Here is a 13072-nt window from a genome sequence, read left to right as displayed (position 1 = left end):
TCATTGTAAGCTTTTTTTACACTATCCTTATCCCTTTTAAATACAGTACTGTATGTAAGACTACACAAGCTTTTAATTTAAAAACCAGCTGACAGAAGACAATCACACAAAATCAAAACAGGTTTTGCTGAGATATTTCTGGCTTTTTAATTACAGAGAGCAATATGTACTAAAGAGAATTAATAAGAAAAATCTTATTTTACTTACTCAGGAAAAAGTAAATAAAAATACCTTCCTTCACCACAACCTATAAATGTGGCACATTACAAGAGACTGACAATTAAGCCTGGTCAGTAAGCGTCTAATGGAGATTTGAGGGGTACTACCCTTCTCATGCATCAGCGGGTATCACATAAAGAAAACAACCCAGAAATACTCACTGTACAAATTTAAATGCTTTGAACTATAAATTGTGTTACCTCTCATTTGCTGGAAATTAAATCCAGATGACACACAAAACAAGCCATGTTTTATATCACAAAAAAGAGGAAAGATGCCATTTTACCACTTTTGAAATTAACAAAACTGATTCCTCTCCGTGTGGATGAGGTGAGCCTAATTGGCCAACTAGGGCAATACTTCTTCATAGCCCACTTTAAACAAGTGTCTTCAAAAGCATATGGAAAAAGAAGTACCTAAATATGACGGACATAAAGAAAGCCATAGAAGGTGTCTTGCTACATAAAAGCAATAAGGAAAGGAAGGAAGAGTCAAAGGTGGACAAGAAAGCAGAAACAGTGCTGATCCTCAAGCTGAATTTCAATAATTATCAGTTCACATTTCAATCCAATCTTTGTCTTCCCTGCGGCAGAAGAGACATCGCAGATACTGTGGATTTTTCTTCTTTACAATATGTGTGTTCACAGTGCAAGTGCTTGTTTAGGGATTTTTGAAATCTACTCCATGTAGAAACAACAACTGAAGTGACACAAAGGCTAAAAATCCTGTCCAAGTGTCCAATGAGCAGTGAGGTGGGATACAAGATTCTGAGGATTCAGATCCATCCCCCAAAGAAGAACATCCAACAGGTGCTGAGACACTTTATGACAGCATACTGTATTGGAAATGACGAATATCCACTTACAAGGTTGCACATAGGAGGATGAGTTTGGATCATACCATCAGCTTCCTAAATGGGTATGTCTTGTATTAGCACAGTATTAGTGGAGAAAGACCAATAAAAAGATATAAAATTTTGTGACACTGAAATACAGACATGTATTTAATAGTGACAAAGTCCTGTGACTAAGGGTTGCTTGTTATCATTTCAACATGGAAGTTGCCCAAAGCAACTTTTGAATACTGTAGTGGCTACTCAACATGGTGGAGAAGTTGAACACCTTACCACATGGATCAATACCACACAGAACTTCACTATCACTATGTTTTTCCTGGCTGCATGTGAATTTATATTTGAATGGGGCATTATGCAAGTTACTGAATAGGACGTGGCCTACTAACAAGAAATTCTTTTTAGAAAAACAATAAAACCCATTTCCATGAGGTGGACACTCTTTTAGTACTGGATTATCAAGAGACAATTAGACAGAACACTATAACTGTCACATTATAATTTAGCAAAAAGAAACTAACAGACACCAAAAGGAAACACTAATAATAAACAGCATCACTAATCGGTGACTTTAACCAACCTGAAAAGGAGCGCCGTTTAATATTCAGATCATTTGTTACGCGTACTTCAGTGCACAGTTTCAGCATCAATAACATTGTGATTATCATTATAATGCTCTGCAACAATAGAGGAGACTCAAAATGCCTCCCAAACCTAGAAGGAAGGGGAAAAAATAGACACATCAAATAGTGAACATTGGGGAGCCTTGACTAATTTAATCAAAAGCAACAGTTTATAATATGGTACATATGTAAAGCAAAATATTCTTCCAGGGCTAGGCTAATATTTTATTCATATTTATTTTTTTAAAATTATATCTTGCCATGTATCCGAGGATCTCAAGCAGGCATGCCATAAAATCATTTTAACAAATTTAAAAATATAAAAACAAGAAACCATTTCAACAGACTAAAAGCATATTAAACAATTGACAAGTTAAAATGGAGCAATCCAAATAAATTAAAACAATTTAAAACCATAATGTAGATGCATATTTGGATTACATCAATTAGGCCCCAAATATTTTAATAAAAAGCTATCTGTTTACTCAGCATTACAATGACAATAGCATAGATGCCAATAAGGCCCCTAGGTATTCCTCAACTGAGTTCAGCGCCTTCAAATCCAGTATTACATGGTCTTTATAGGATGTTCTGGTCAAAAATCTACATGCTGCAGTTTGTACTATTGCAACATCAGGGCAGACCCACATAGAATACATTACAGTAGTCTCGCCTGGAAGTTACCAGTGCACAGACTACTGTGGCTATGTAATCACCATCTAGAAAAGGCAACAATAGATGGACAGTTAAAGCTGGACCCAACTACTACAGAGTCCACCTGGAATTCTCTGTCACTGGCAGTGACAGAGAGGATCTCAGAGTACTCCCAAGCTATACACCTACTCCTTTAAGGAGAGGTCACTTATCCACTTCCCAGACCTAGGAAACACTCATCTATGGAGCCTCCTCCTTACTGGGATTAAGGTTCAGTTTATTGTATCCCATTAAGCCCATTACAACATTGAGCACTATCCAGCATCTGCACAGCCCCAGCTGACTAGAGCTGAGTGTCATCATCAACCCACCCGAAAACTCCTTATGTCCTCATGCAATAACTTCGTGTAGATATTAAACTATATAGAAGATAGGATGGAAACCTACAGCACTCCATAGCTTAATAGCCACAGTACAGAATGGGAATTCTTTGACAGCACTCTCTGGAACCAGCACCAGAAATAAGAACAGAACCATCATAACATAGGGCCAGTCCAGTAAAATACCTTGATCAATAGTATCAAAGGCCACTGAGGAAGATTAATAGAGTAGCACTGCCCCTTTCTTTCACCCAGAGTGGGTTATCAATCAGGTCAACCTGACATGAAACCAGACTGAAATGAGTCCAGATAATCTGTTTCCTCCAATGAAGCGTGAAGTTGCCAAGCCACTTGAGCAACTTCCCCAAAAAGGAGACATTAGAAATGGCACAATAGTTCCCAAATACTTCTCAATCCAGAGAGGTCTTCTTCAGGAAAGAGCACATTGCAGTCTCCTTCAAGGAAACAGAGACCTTCTCCTGAGAGTGAGGCGTTTATCTTCCTCCTAGGCCACCCAATCAATCTGACTCAGATAGCTATTAGCAGTCAAGATGAGCAAAGAGCACTTTGTATTTGATACCAGACCACATTTTATTACCCCATGTCTTATAATGTACATCCACCAAAAGGTAACAAATCTGCAGCTATGACTGGTCAGTTCACAAATTACTCCTTGAGGGAGACCATTTCAAGGTATCACAAAGTTCAAGGCTTTTAAAATCTTCTAGTACAATTCCCACCCATCTGCAAAATGAAGAGAATCCAGAACTATAGCATCCACAACAGATAGTTATCTTGCCTTTACTTAAAAACCTCCAGCGAAGGACCAACTATCACTCCCTTGATTATTGGTTCCTCACAGTCTTACTGCTTGAGATGTCTCTTCATACACTATTTGCTGTTGTCGTCGGTGTATGCCTTTAAATTGTTTCCAGCCTATGGCGACCCTAAGGCTAATCTATCATGGGGCTTTCTTGGCAAAATTTGTTCAGAGGCAGTTTGCCATTGCCTTCCTCTGAGGCTGAGAGAATGTGACTTGCTCCAAGTCACCCAGTGGATTTCATGGCCCAGCAGAGACTCAAATCCTGGTCTCCAGAGTCACATTCCAACACTCAAACGACGAGGCCATGCTGGCATAACTTTAACCCCGTTACTCTTATCCTCTTTTTCAGATCTATGTGCAGACACTATTCTACAAAACAGAAGTACACTTCTTTACAGAAGGCATATAGGTATCTCCTTGGTGAGGAGGTGGAATATATTTCTGGGTCCAGCTTCTCATGTGTATTTTTCTGCCCCAGAGTCAGAGGGGAAAAAATACATTCTTCAGATTACTGGAAGCTAAGTACTTCTTCCTGTTTGCTAATTATGATGGAACATGCTGGAAGAATACTTTTTTTAAGTCTCATTGCAAAATACTGAGGAATGCAATTGTACAACACCAGAAGAATATCAAAACAGTTGATATGACAGACAAGGCCTGTGCATACTTCTGTAGAACAGTGGTCAACAACCACTGGCTGTCCATATGCATATAACTTTCCACTGGCAATGCTGGTTGGTGTTGATGGAAAGTGTAAGTCAAAACATCTGGAAAGCCAAAGGTTTTCCATTCCTTCTTTACATGTTGTTTAACTAAATGGACATGCCTGATGTTATACATGAATGGGGTAAGTCATGTAACTATAATAGAAGAACTTCAGAGTAACATGCACTTTCAAATAGGACAAGCTGGGAAATCAAAAAGCAATGGCTATGATTGTACAAATGAGAGGGCTTCTGTCTCTGTCTTCTGGCCTTATGTTGTACAGGTGACATTACAAAAAGGCTCGGGTTTGTTTCTGCTAACAGACTGGATATCAAGGTTAATCCAACCTGTCTCACTACAGCCACTAGAGGGAGATCTTTTCCTTTCTCAAGAGTCTGAAAAAACCCATAAAACATATTCAGAATATCCTGAATTAGCATGCCCATATTTATGGTTAAGTTAAAAAAAATAGGCACGTGAAAATAGACACTACTCATTTATGAGATGTCTTGAGTAATAGGTTTTTACTGAATGTCTCCTTCCCCAGAGTGAGTTTTTAATCCTTGTTCAGTACCATTACAAAGCAAATGGCAACTGAAAATATTTTGCCAAGAGTGATCATTCAAATGAGTGTCTATAGTGGTAAAAGAAGCAATGTCTTAAGATACACATGCTCATCACTATCATTTTTACAGATGAACCCTAGAATAATCTAATGCAAAATAAATAAAAAGGGGCAGGGAAGAAACTAGCTAGACAGGTTCACTCTCACTAACCAATGACAAAACTATCAAAATTGATTTCTATGGGCTTGCTTTGTCTGAACTATAACCTAAGTTTGTTCCTAGCTGACAATATTTGGGAAACAGGCAACTTCCAACAAAGTAGCCCATTGGTTACACAGCAGATGGGAGACAAGTTGGAAGTTTCAAGTCATCTTTTGTATTGTCAAATTGAAAATTTTAGTGCTCTGTTTTCATTGCCTTCTTTGTTCCCAGCAAACCCAGAGTCATTGGGGATGGTGCCTAATTAGTTCATGTTGAAAGTCTGAACACCCTTCCTGTACACCATCTCAAGACAATATACAAACCAGGCAATTCTTAACACTGTCCTTCCACAACCTCACCCTACCTTCTTCCACAAATATTTTTAAACATCTTTGATTAATGTAGAAGCTGGTTTTGAAATCTAGGAATTAGACTTTTTTTAGCCTTTTGGACTGGCCCAATAACTAATAAAGATAATGCTCTGTGGAATCATAAAAATGTGATTCTCTTTTAGTCTCTTTGTTCTCTTCCTCCCTGAACTCTAACCAATTTCCTACAATTCTTATATTGTACGTCCACATGCTCATTAATGTTCTTCTCACTTAGGAAGCATTGCTTGCAATAGTGTGTTCAAAAATAGTTCAGCTTCTATGAGGCAGAGGAAAGGTCAGTGTGACAGGGATTATGAATTCATGAACCAAGGAAGATAGAAGATAGATGAGAAGCAGTAGGTCATGCAAACAGATGAGGTGGTTATAAAGAGGAAGGATGTAGAGAACTCAAGGAAGGTGACCCCAGTGGAAAGACGTCTAATAAAAGGAGAATGATCTAAGTAGACATTGAAAGTGGGGGGGGGGGGACTGGTAGAGGCAGATGGCTGGGGGGGAAAGGAAGAGAATCAAGGGTTCTAGTAAGAGGGCTTAAATAATCTAAAGCAGTGGTTCCCAAACATTGGCCTTCCAAGTGTTTTGGACTTCAACTCCCAGAAGCCTAGCCAGCTTGGTCAACAACAGGAAACTCTGGGAGCTGAAGTTCAAAATATCTGGAGGACCAAACTTTGAGAACCATTGGTCTAAAGCAGGGGTAGACAACCTACGGCCCGCGGGCCACATCTGGCCCAGCGAGGTCTTGGGACCGGCCCCAGCCCGGTCCTGCCGCAGATTGCCGCTGGGGCCTTTGGCCTCTCGTGCGAGGGCGCAGGGCCTTTGGCCTATCAGGAGGAGGCAGGGGAGCAAGGAGGAGCAAGCAGGGGCAAGGGGGCCAATTGTCTATAGAAGCCTCAGAAACATGCATTTATATTAACATTTTTTAAAAAATCAGCAAATTTTTTCACATGTCCTCCATTTTTTTAATATAAAAAGTGTCCTCCATTTGAAAATTTAGTCCCGGTTTATTTATTTATATAATTTTTAAAATTATTTAATTATTTATTTTTTTGGCTTCGGCCCCCCCCAGTTGTCTGAGGGACAGCAATCCGGCCCCTGGGTCAAAAAGGTTGCCTACCCCTGGTCTAAAGGCACCAGATCCTGTCTTATCTTAGACTTAGAGGCTAAATAGGGTCACTTCCAGTTAGTACTTGGCAAAACCAGCTCTGAGTATTCCTTGCCTTTAAAACCCCTATAAAATTCATAGGGTTGCTGTGAGTCAACAGGTGACCTAAAATGGTGAAGGGCCTGGAATCCATGCTCTATGAGGAACGACTTAGGGAGCTGGGGATGTTTAGCCTGGAGAAGAGAAAGTTAAGAGGTGATAGGATAGCCCTGTTTAAATATTTGAAGGGATGTCATATTGAGGAGGGAACAAGCTTGTTTTCTGCTGCTCCAGAGAACAGGACCCAGAACAATGGATGCAAGCTACAGGAAAAGAGATTCCACCTCAACATTAGAAGGAACTTCTATTCAACAGTGGAACAAACTCCCTCAGAGTGTGGTGGAGTCTCCTTCCTTAGAGGTCTTCAAACAGAGGTTGGATGGCCATCTGTCGGGGATGCTTTGATTTAGATTTCCTGTATGGCAGGGGGTTGGACTGGATGGCCCTTGTGGTCTCTTCCAACTCTATGATTCTATGACCTGAAGGTGTGTGCATGCATATAAACACACTTTGTTGGGAAGAGAAAAGAAGAGTGCTCTGGAGACTAAGGAATAAAGAGACCATAAGCGTAAGAGAAGACTGAGTTCCGCATTGTTTTAAACAAATTATGCGACTCCTTAGCTTTTCTAATGACGATTATTGAAGGCCAAGTAAATAACACTCAAAACAGCACAGCAAAGCATGAATTTGCTGTGTCCTAAGAATGGATTTAACAGACTTGACTTCTCAAAGGAATTAATTTACTCATGCCCTTCAGCTAGGCTTACTGTGGATCTGGATTGGGACATCAGCCAAATGTTACTGGAGAGTCTATTTTCTATTACTGCATTAGATTCTCATCATGAAACCTAGATGCTACATTCAGTGAAAACTGGCTGTTATCCAGGTTCTTCTTCCACAATTGCACAGAGGTCTCCATAACTCTGCAATCAATCTAACTGGTAGACAATATGTAACATGAAAATAGGGTATTTTCAGAATGTATACTGCTGTATAGCGAGGATGAAGCAGGAAATGCAGGACTATAAATTTTATGCCAGTACTATGCAATATTAATGTCACTGTTATTAGACCCTTCCTTCTAATACTGGTGACTAACTACTAGACGGATTCAGTGGATGGATCCTTGGAGCCACTCAGTGGATTTGTTCGTATTATATAATGCAACCAATTTCTGTTCTCATGATCATAAGGGAATATTGGCAGAATTGGCATAAAGTAAATGTGATATTTACAGGTTTTTAAAGGAGTTAGAACTGTGATGCCTCTTATTAAAATCAACAATAGAGGGTTTGCTTTGCCTTAAAAGTGGGAACCTGCAATCATAAAGGTTTCAAGCTTATATCTGCCTCCATTCTTGACATCCATAAAACAGTAGACGATTTAGAATGATAAAAAAAAACTTTAATCATGCACAAGATGCAATACTGTATATATGGATTTGCAGCTACCACAATGTCTGAAATGACTGGACTGAGGATTTTTGAAGAACTTTCTATTCTTCCGGGTAAATTGCTCTAATCTCTGAGAGCATTTCTGAAGAGGGGGGTATGTATATATGTATGTATGTATAAATAAATAAATAAATAACTGGAAAACAGAAGTGGGCTCACAGTTTCTATAAACTTGTCTTGCCCTTGGAGGGAAAAAACAAGTTTACAAATTATTTTCCTGAAAATGACAACAAGGAAATCCTAATGCATTGTGTGGAATAAAAACTTAGGTCACTCAGGCCAGACTCCTCTTGGGTCCTTCTGCCTAAACAACATCTTGTTAAATGGAACACTGTTCTATTTAGACACTTGTGGAAGGAAGTATCCACTATCCCCTTATGCAAGTCGTTTCCCCATTCATCAGTAGCACAATGGCACAGACAGCTTCACCCACCGCCGTAACAGAACAACTACTGCAATGTCCCTGGAGCAACTCCCAAAACAACTGAAAAACTACCAACCACACTACCATGATGCTCCAACTACATTGCCACTATTTCCATGCACAAAAGTATGCCCATGACCATAGCCTCTGTGTTTTCTACAATTCTGAAAACCACAGTATTGGTACTCTAAAATGAGGTACTATGTCTTAGGGAGAACACAGAGAGAGGAGTGTCCTTGCAACTTTTGCCTCTGGCCCTATCCAACACCTGAATGTCAGTCCTGATAGATTCCCCCCTCCCCAAACCCAAAAAATATAATCAGCCCTCCATATCCATGGATTCCTTCTCCACGGATTCAACCATCCACTGCTTGAAAATATTTTAAAATATATATAAATTCCAAAAAGCAAACCTTGATTTTGCCATTTTACTTAAGGGACACCTTTTCACTACACCACTGTATTTAACAGGATTTGAGCTTCCACGGATTTTGGTATCCACAGGCGGTCCTGGAACCAAAATCCAGCAGATACTAAGGGTTCACTGCAATCCTCAACAACAAAAAGATTTCTCATCCATGTGCTGTAAGATATAGAAACAATATGCTGTTTTCCATATGCTGACATTCAGTGCATACATATGCCTTTATCTTATTTACAGAAAAAAGACCTCTGCCTTATGTTTAAGAGCATACTGGCTGAGATCCAAAAGCCTCCTTGCATGAATATGAACACCTGTTGGTGTAGTGGTAGAGATAGTGAGTTCTAACAAGGTATTCTTTATTGAGAATCTGGCCTTGTACATCAAATAAACATGTTTATCCTCCACAGCCACCCCATTCCACTTCCTCGTGACCAAGGCAGATGAAAACTCTATGGAAACTGCAAAAACAACCATGAAAACTTCAAGTATTTCAAAAGGAAGCTCTGGGAATGTTCTACTGTAAATTCTGGAGACCCTCCAGTGAAGCATGAAATGTACTGAGCATGGAAGAAGGTGAATTGTGGCCCATGAGTAGAGGAAATCAATGTCCTTCTCCACAGCTAAGAAGAAGCACTTCTATTCACATATACATAGTTTTAAATCCTACTGTTTCTAGGTCACCCAGTGCCAGGTAGGGTCGCAGTTGGCATATCAGTACTGCTATTATCTACATAGCATTTTAACTGCCTTGCAGAATATGGCTGTGTTTATTAGTTTCTATGTACAGAAAGTGATTAAGTGTACTTGGACAAGGAAAACCTAGGATCAAGTCCTTACCCAATCATGTAACTCATTTTCTCTCAGCCTGAGAGAAAATTAAATAAATAAATGCATATATTTTGTCCTAACTTGGTGGGGTGAGATAGCTGGCATACAAATTTGAAAATAAAAATAATTATTTTAATATACAAAGAAACACAACTTTAAAGTTGAAGGCTTTCATGGCCGGCATAGCCCGAAAAACCCACAAAAAACACAACTTTCCCTATATGCACAAAATGTTCAAGTATCACAGAAAGAAATTGTATACAGAGTCCTCCATTGGCAGTTTCTGTTGGGTTTTATATTAGGAAGATACAAACAAATCAAGATGTCTCTCCTGTCAGTTCCCTGCAGGCAAGATAGCACGCTCATCCTGATCCAATAGTGCACTCTTCAAATTTGAGGAACACAACTGATCCAAGTGATCTCCACTTTGTTATGCACACCATATCAAAAGATCAGGTTACTTTATAATAATAGTTATATGATATACTAAACAAATATGACAGCCAAAAGCCAGAGACACTTCTAAGTAATAAACACATTAGTTAGGAAAAATTCAGGAATTGAAAATTAATTCCTCACTACCACTGTTCCTATTTGTCTCAATAGCATCCGTTTTTGAATGTATGGAGACTGTTTATAATGATTCAGAAGCCTTCTAACAGGAAACGGAACCCACTTTCTTTACAATGTTTATAATTCTATATTTTAAGCTTGTATCTTATAAGTTAATGTTTTCAAATCTCTAACACACACACACCTACAAAGCAAATATCACCCATCTGATTCTCTTTCAGGCAAAGCAGAAAACTGGAGAGTAGCCAAATCTTTCTGAACATTTAACGCAGGATTTAAAGCACAATCTAATATAATCAACAGACAATCATACTCTTTGGTAACATTTGGCTTGTGTTCACATTCCCAATTCTGCCTTACATACGCTAAAAACTATAGCAATGGTTCCTAAATGGTCTTCCATAAACAAATTAAAATTGGGGAAAGGACTCTTCCACTAATGCTAATGATCAAAAAATAAAAGACTTTCTAGCTTACAGGAATGAAAGTTGACATGAGCGGGGGGGGGGGGGGACATCAGTGACATACTGGTGAGAAAGAGCTGAAAACACTGACCAAGAGTATGTTGCTTTGACTCAGCATTTCCATCTGAGCAAGAATGGGGGATCATTTGCAGAGTGTTTGAGAAAAGGGTTGAGAAAAGCATTGGAGAAGACTGATGACCCGCAGGAAGAGATGTATAGACTACTACTCTTTCTCTATATAATTCTTGCACACCAATGTGCATATATTTTTCAGTGCTGGCCACAGAAAGTGTGAAAGTGTGAATTGTTCTTTACTGGATAACTGTTAACTTTCAAAACAGAAAAAGGGAATGGGACCTCTCCATTAACTATGTCATCCTACTTTAGTATTCTTAAAAACTTAAAACCAACTTAAAACTTAAAACAGACTTAAAACAAACATAACTATCCCATTTTCAGTGAAGGGAGGAAAGGGAAATTTAAAATGCAGGTTAATGCTCTGGGGGAATTAGTTGCCTGACCCTGTGTGAAGTCTTCTTGCCTCTGAAGAAGTGGGCTATTGCCTATGAAAAGCTTATACTGAATAAACTGGTTAGCCTTAAAGGTGCGCCAATTATGTTTTCCTTCCCTTTTTCTAATACAGGATTCCACTTTACAAGATTAGACCACTGAGCCATCCTAATATATCTTGTGCTACACTTTACAAAAATATTGTCTGGAATTCACTAAATCAGTAAAAAAAAAAAGCATTAGATGACTGGGAAGTTTAAAAAATCCTGTTCTCGAAGCATTTCTTAATACTCAAATTACATATTACTGTTCTCATAAAATGGCAGAAACTGTATTTAGAAATTATCTGCAAATATTAAATTGATTGCAAGGCAATTGTTGCTCTTATGTGCCTTCAAATTGGCAAGATTTATGTAGAAGAGGCTTGCCATTGCCTACTTCTTAGGCTGAGAGAGTGCAACCCAGGATCATTCAATATATTTCTGTAGCTGAGCAGAGATTCAAACTTTTTCCCTAAAGATCCAGATCACATCAAAGCACTATACCATTGCAAGTAGCTACTGCGCTTTTTAAATGATTTGTGTCATAGACTTTTCCAGTTTGTTATGTCAACATTTTAAGCAAAAGAATAAATGTTGATATAGTTTCCAAATGATAGTCTCAGTATTTGTAAGTACAATAATAGTTTCCTTCAGCAAATGGAAGCAACAAATAATCACATCACATAAAGTATTAAAAGTGTCAATACTGCTATCTGGCTAAGTCTATCTAACTGGATGGGGGTGGTGAGTGGGACCATACCATTCACTGTAATGATCTCTAGCTTGTTGATTCATGTTAAGCATATATGCATGGTGGCATATGCTACCTGTTTTAAAAGTTGTGGTAAGGGCTTGCAGACATGTTAAACAATCCAGCCGAGTCTTACAGTGGTAACAGAATGCAAAGAGATCGTACCATAATTGAAAGATCCACATACAATTGTCAACTCAGAGGTATGAGGGCCAAGAGATAGCTGGCCTGGTTTAAGATCACGATACTCCATCCTCTCTTCAGAGAGGAATAAAATAGAAGTGTTGAACAAGGACATTAGTTTTCATTTTTATGAATGCATAAAGTAAACAATACCTTATCTTAAGAGATGTTCACCACATAGTTGGTCTAGATTTACATACTAGAACCCATAACTACGTTTCGTGAAACTGTCCATAAGTTACATTTTTCCCAAATAAAAATATTTCTCTACAGGAATTGACATGACATTTACATGTACATCATAATATTGGTCTACGAAAACAAATATTCTACTGTATGTATAGACAGAAAGCATGCATCAACAAGCCACCGTCAATCAAAAATTGCAGAAAATATGGGCCAAGGACCTACTGGGTCCCACCAGAGCAGAAGCTCCATTAGGGTAGTTATGCTGTAGGCTTCACAGTTCTATATAGAGCTGCTATTTCCTCACTATCTGCCTCCAAGGACATTGAGAAAATAGCTGGGTCTGGGGTAATAATCAACTCTGTAATGGAGATGACCTCTAGCGGGGAGCCATATGTGGATGGCCACCTCCTTATTAATCCCAATGACAGATTCTTGCAAGGAAGTTATAAATCTCTCCTTCTGCAAACATTGAAACTGTCAGACCATTCATGCTACAGCCGGCTAAAAGAGTGAGTTCACTCAAAAGGATCCTGCCCATGAAGATCTCTTCTTCCTTCCACATAGATATTATTATTATTATTATTATTATTATTATTATTATTATTATTATTATTATT

General features: G+C 38.7%; 1 protein-coding gene across 5 annotated transcripts in view; it reads right to left on the bottom strand.

The window, feature by feature from the left end:
- The window catches only part of SLC66A2 (solute carrier family 66 member 2), an 86648-nt gene that overhangs the window by 53847 nt on the left and 19729 nt on the right, over positions 1-13072 (bottom strand). For all 5 annotated transcript variants that reach the window (XM_042465505.1, XM_042465506.1, XM_042465504.1 and 2 more), the window contains exon 3: positions 1653-1786. In XM_042465505.1, the coding sequence (XP_042321439.1) occupies positions 1653-1786 (134 nt within the window). The remainder of the gene's footprint in view (positions 1-1652; positions 1787-13072) is intronic.

The sequence above is a fragment of the Sceloporus undulatus genome, chromosome 4 (assembly GCF_019175285.1).
Source record: "Sceloporus undulatus isolate JIND9_A2432 ecotype Alabama chromosome 4, SceUnd_v1.1, whole genome shotgun sequence".
NCBI lineage: Eukaryota > Metazoa > Chordata > Lepidosauria > Squamata > Phrynosomatidae > Sceloporus > Sceloporus undulatus.
Note: the sequence above shows the minus strand (reverse complement) of the source record. Positions and strands in the feature narration are given on the sequence as shown.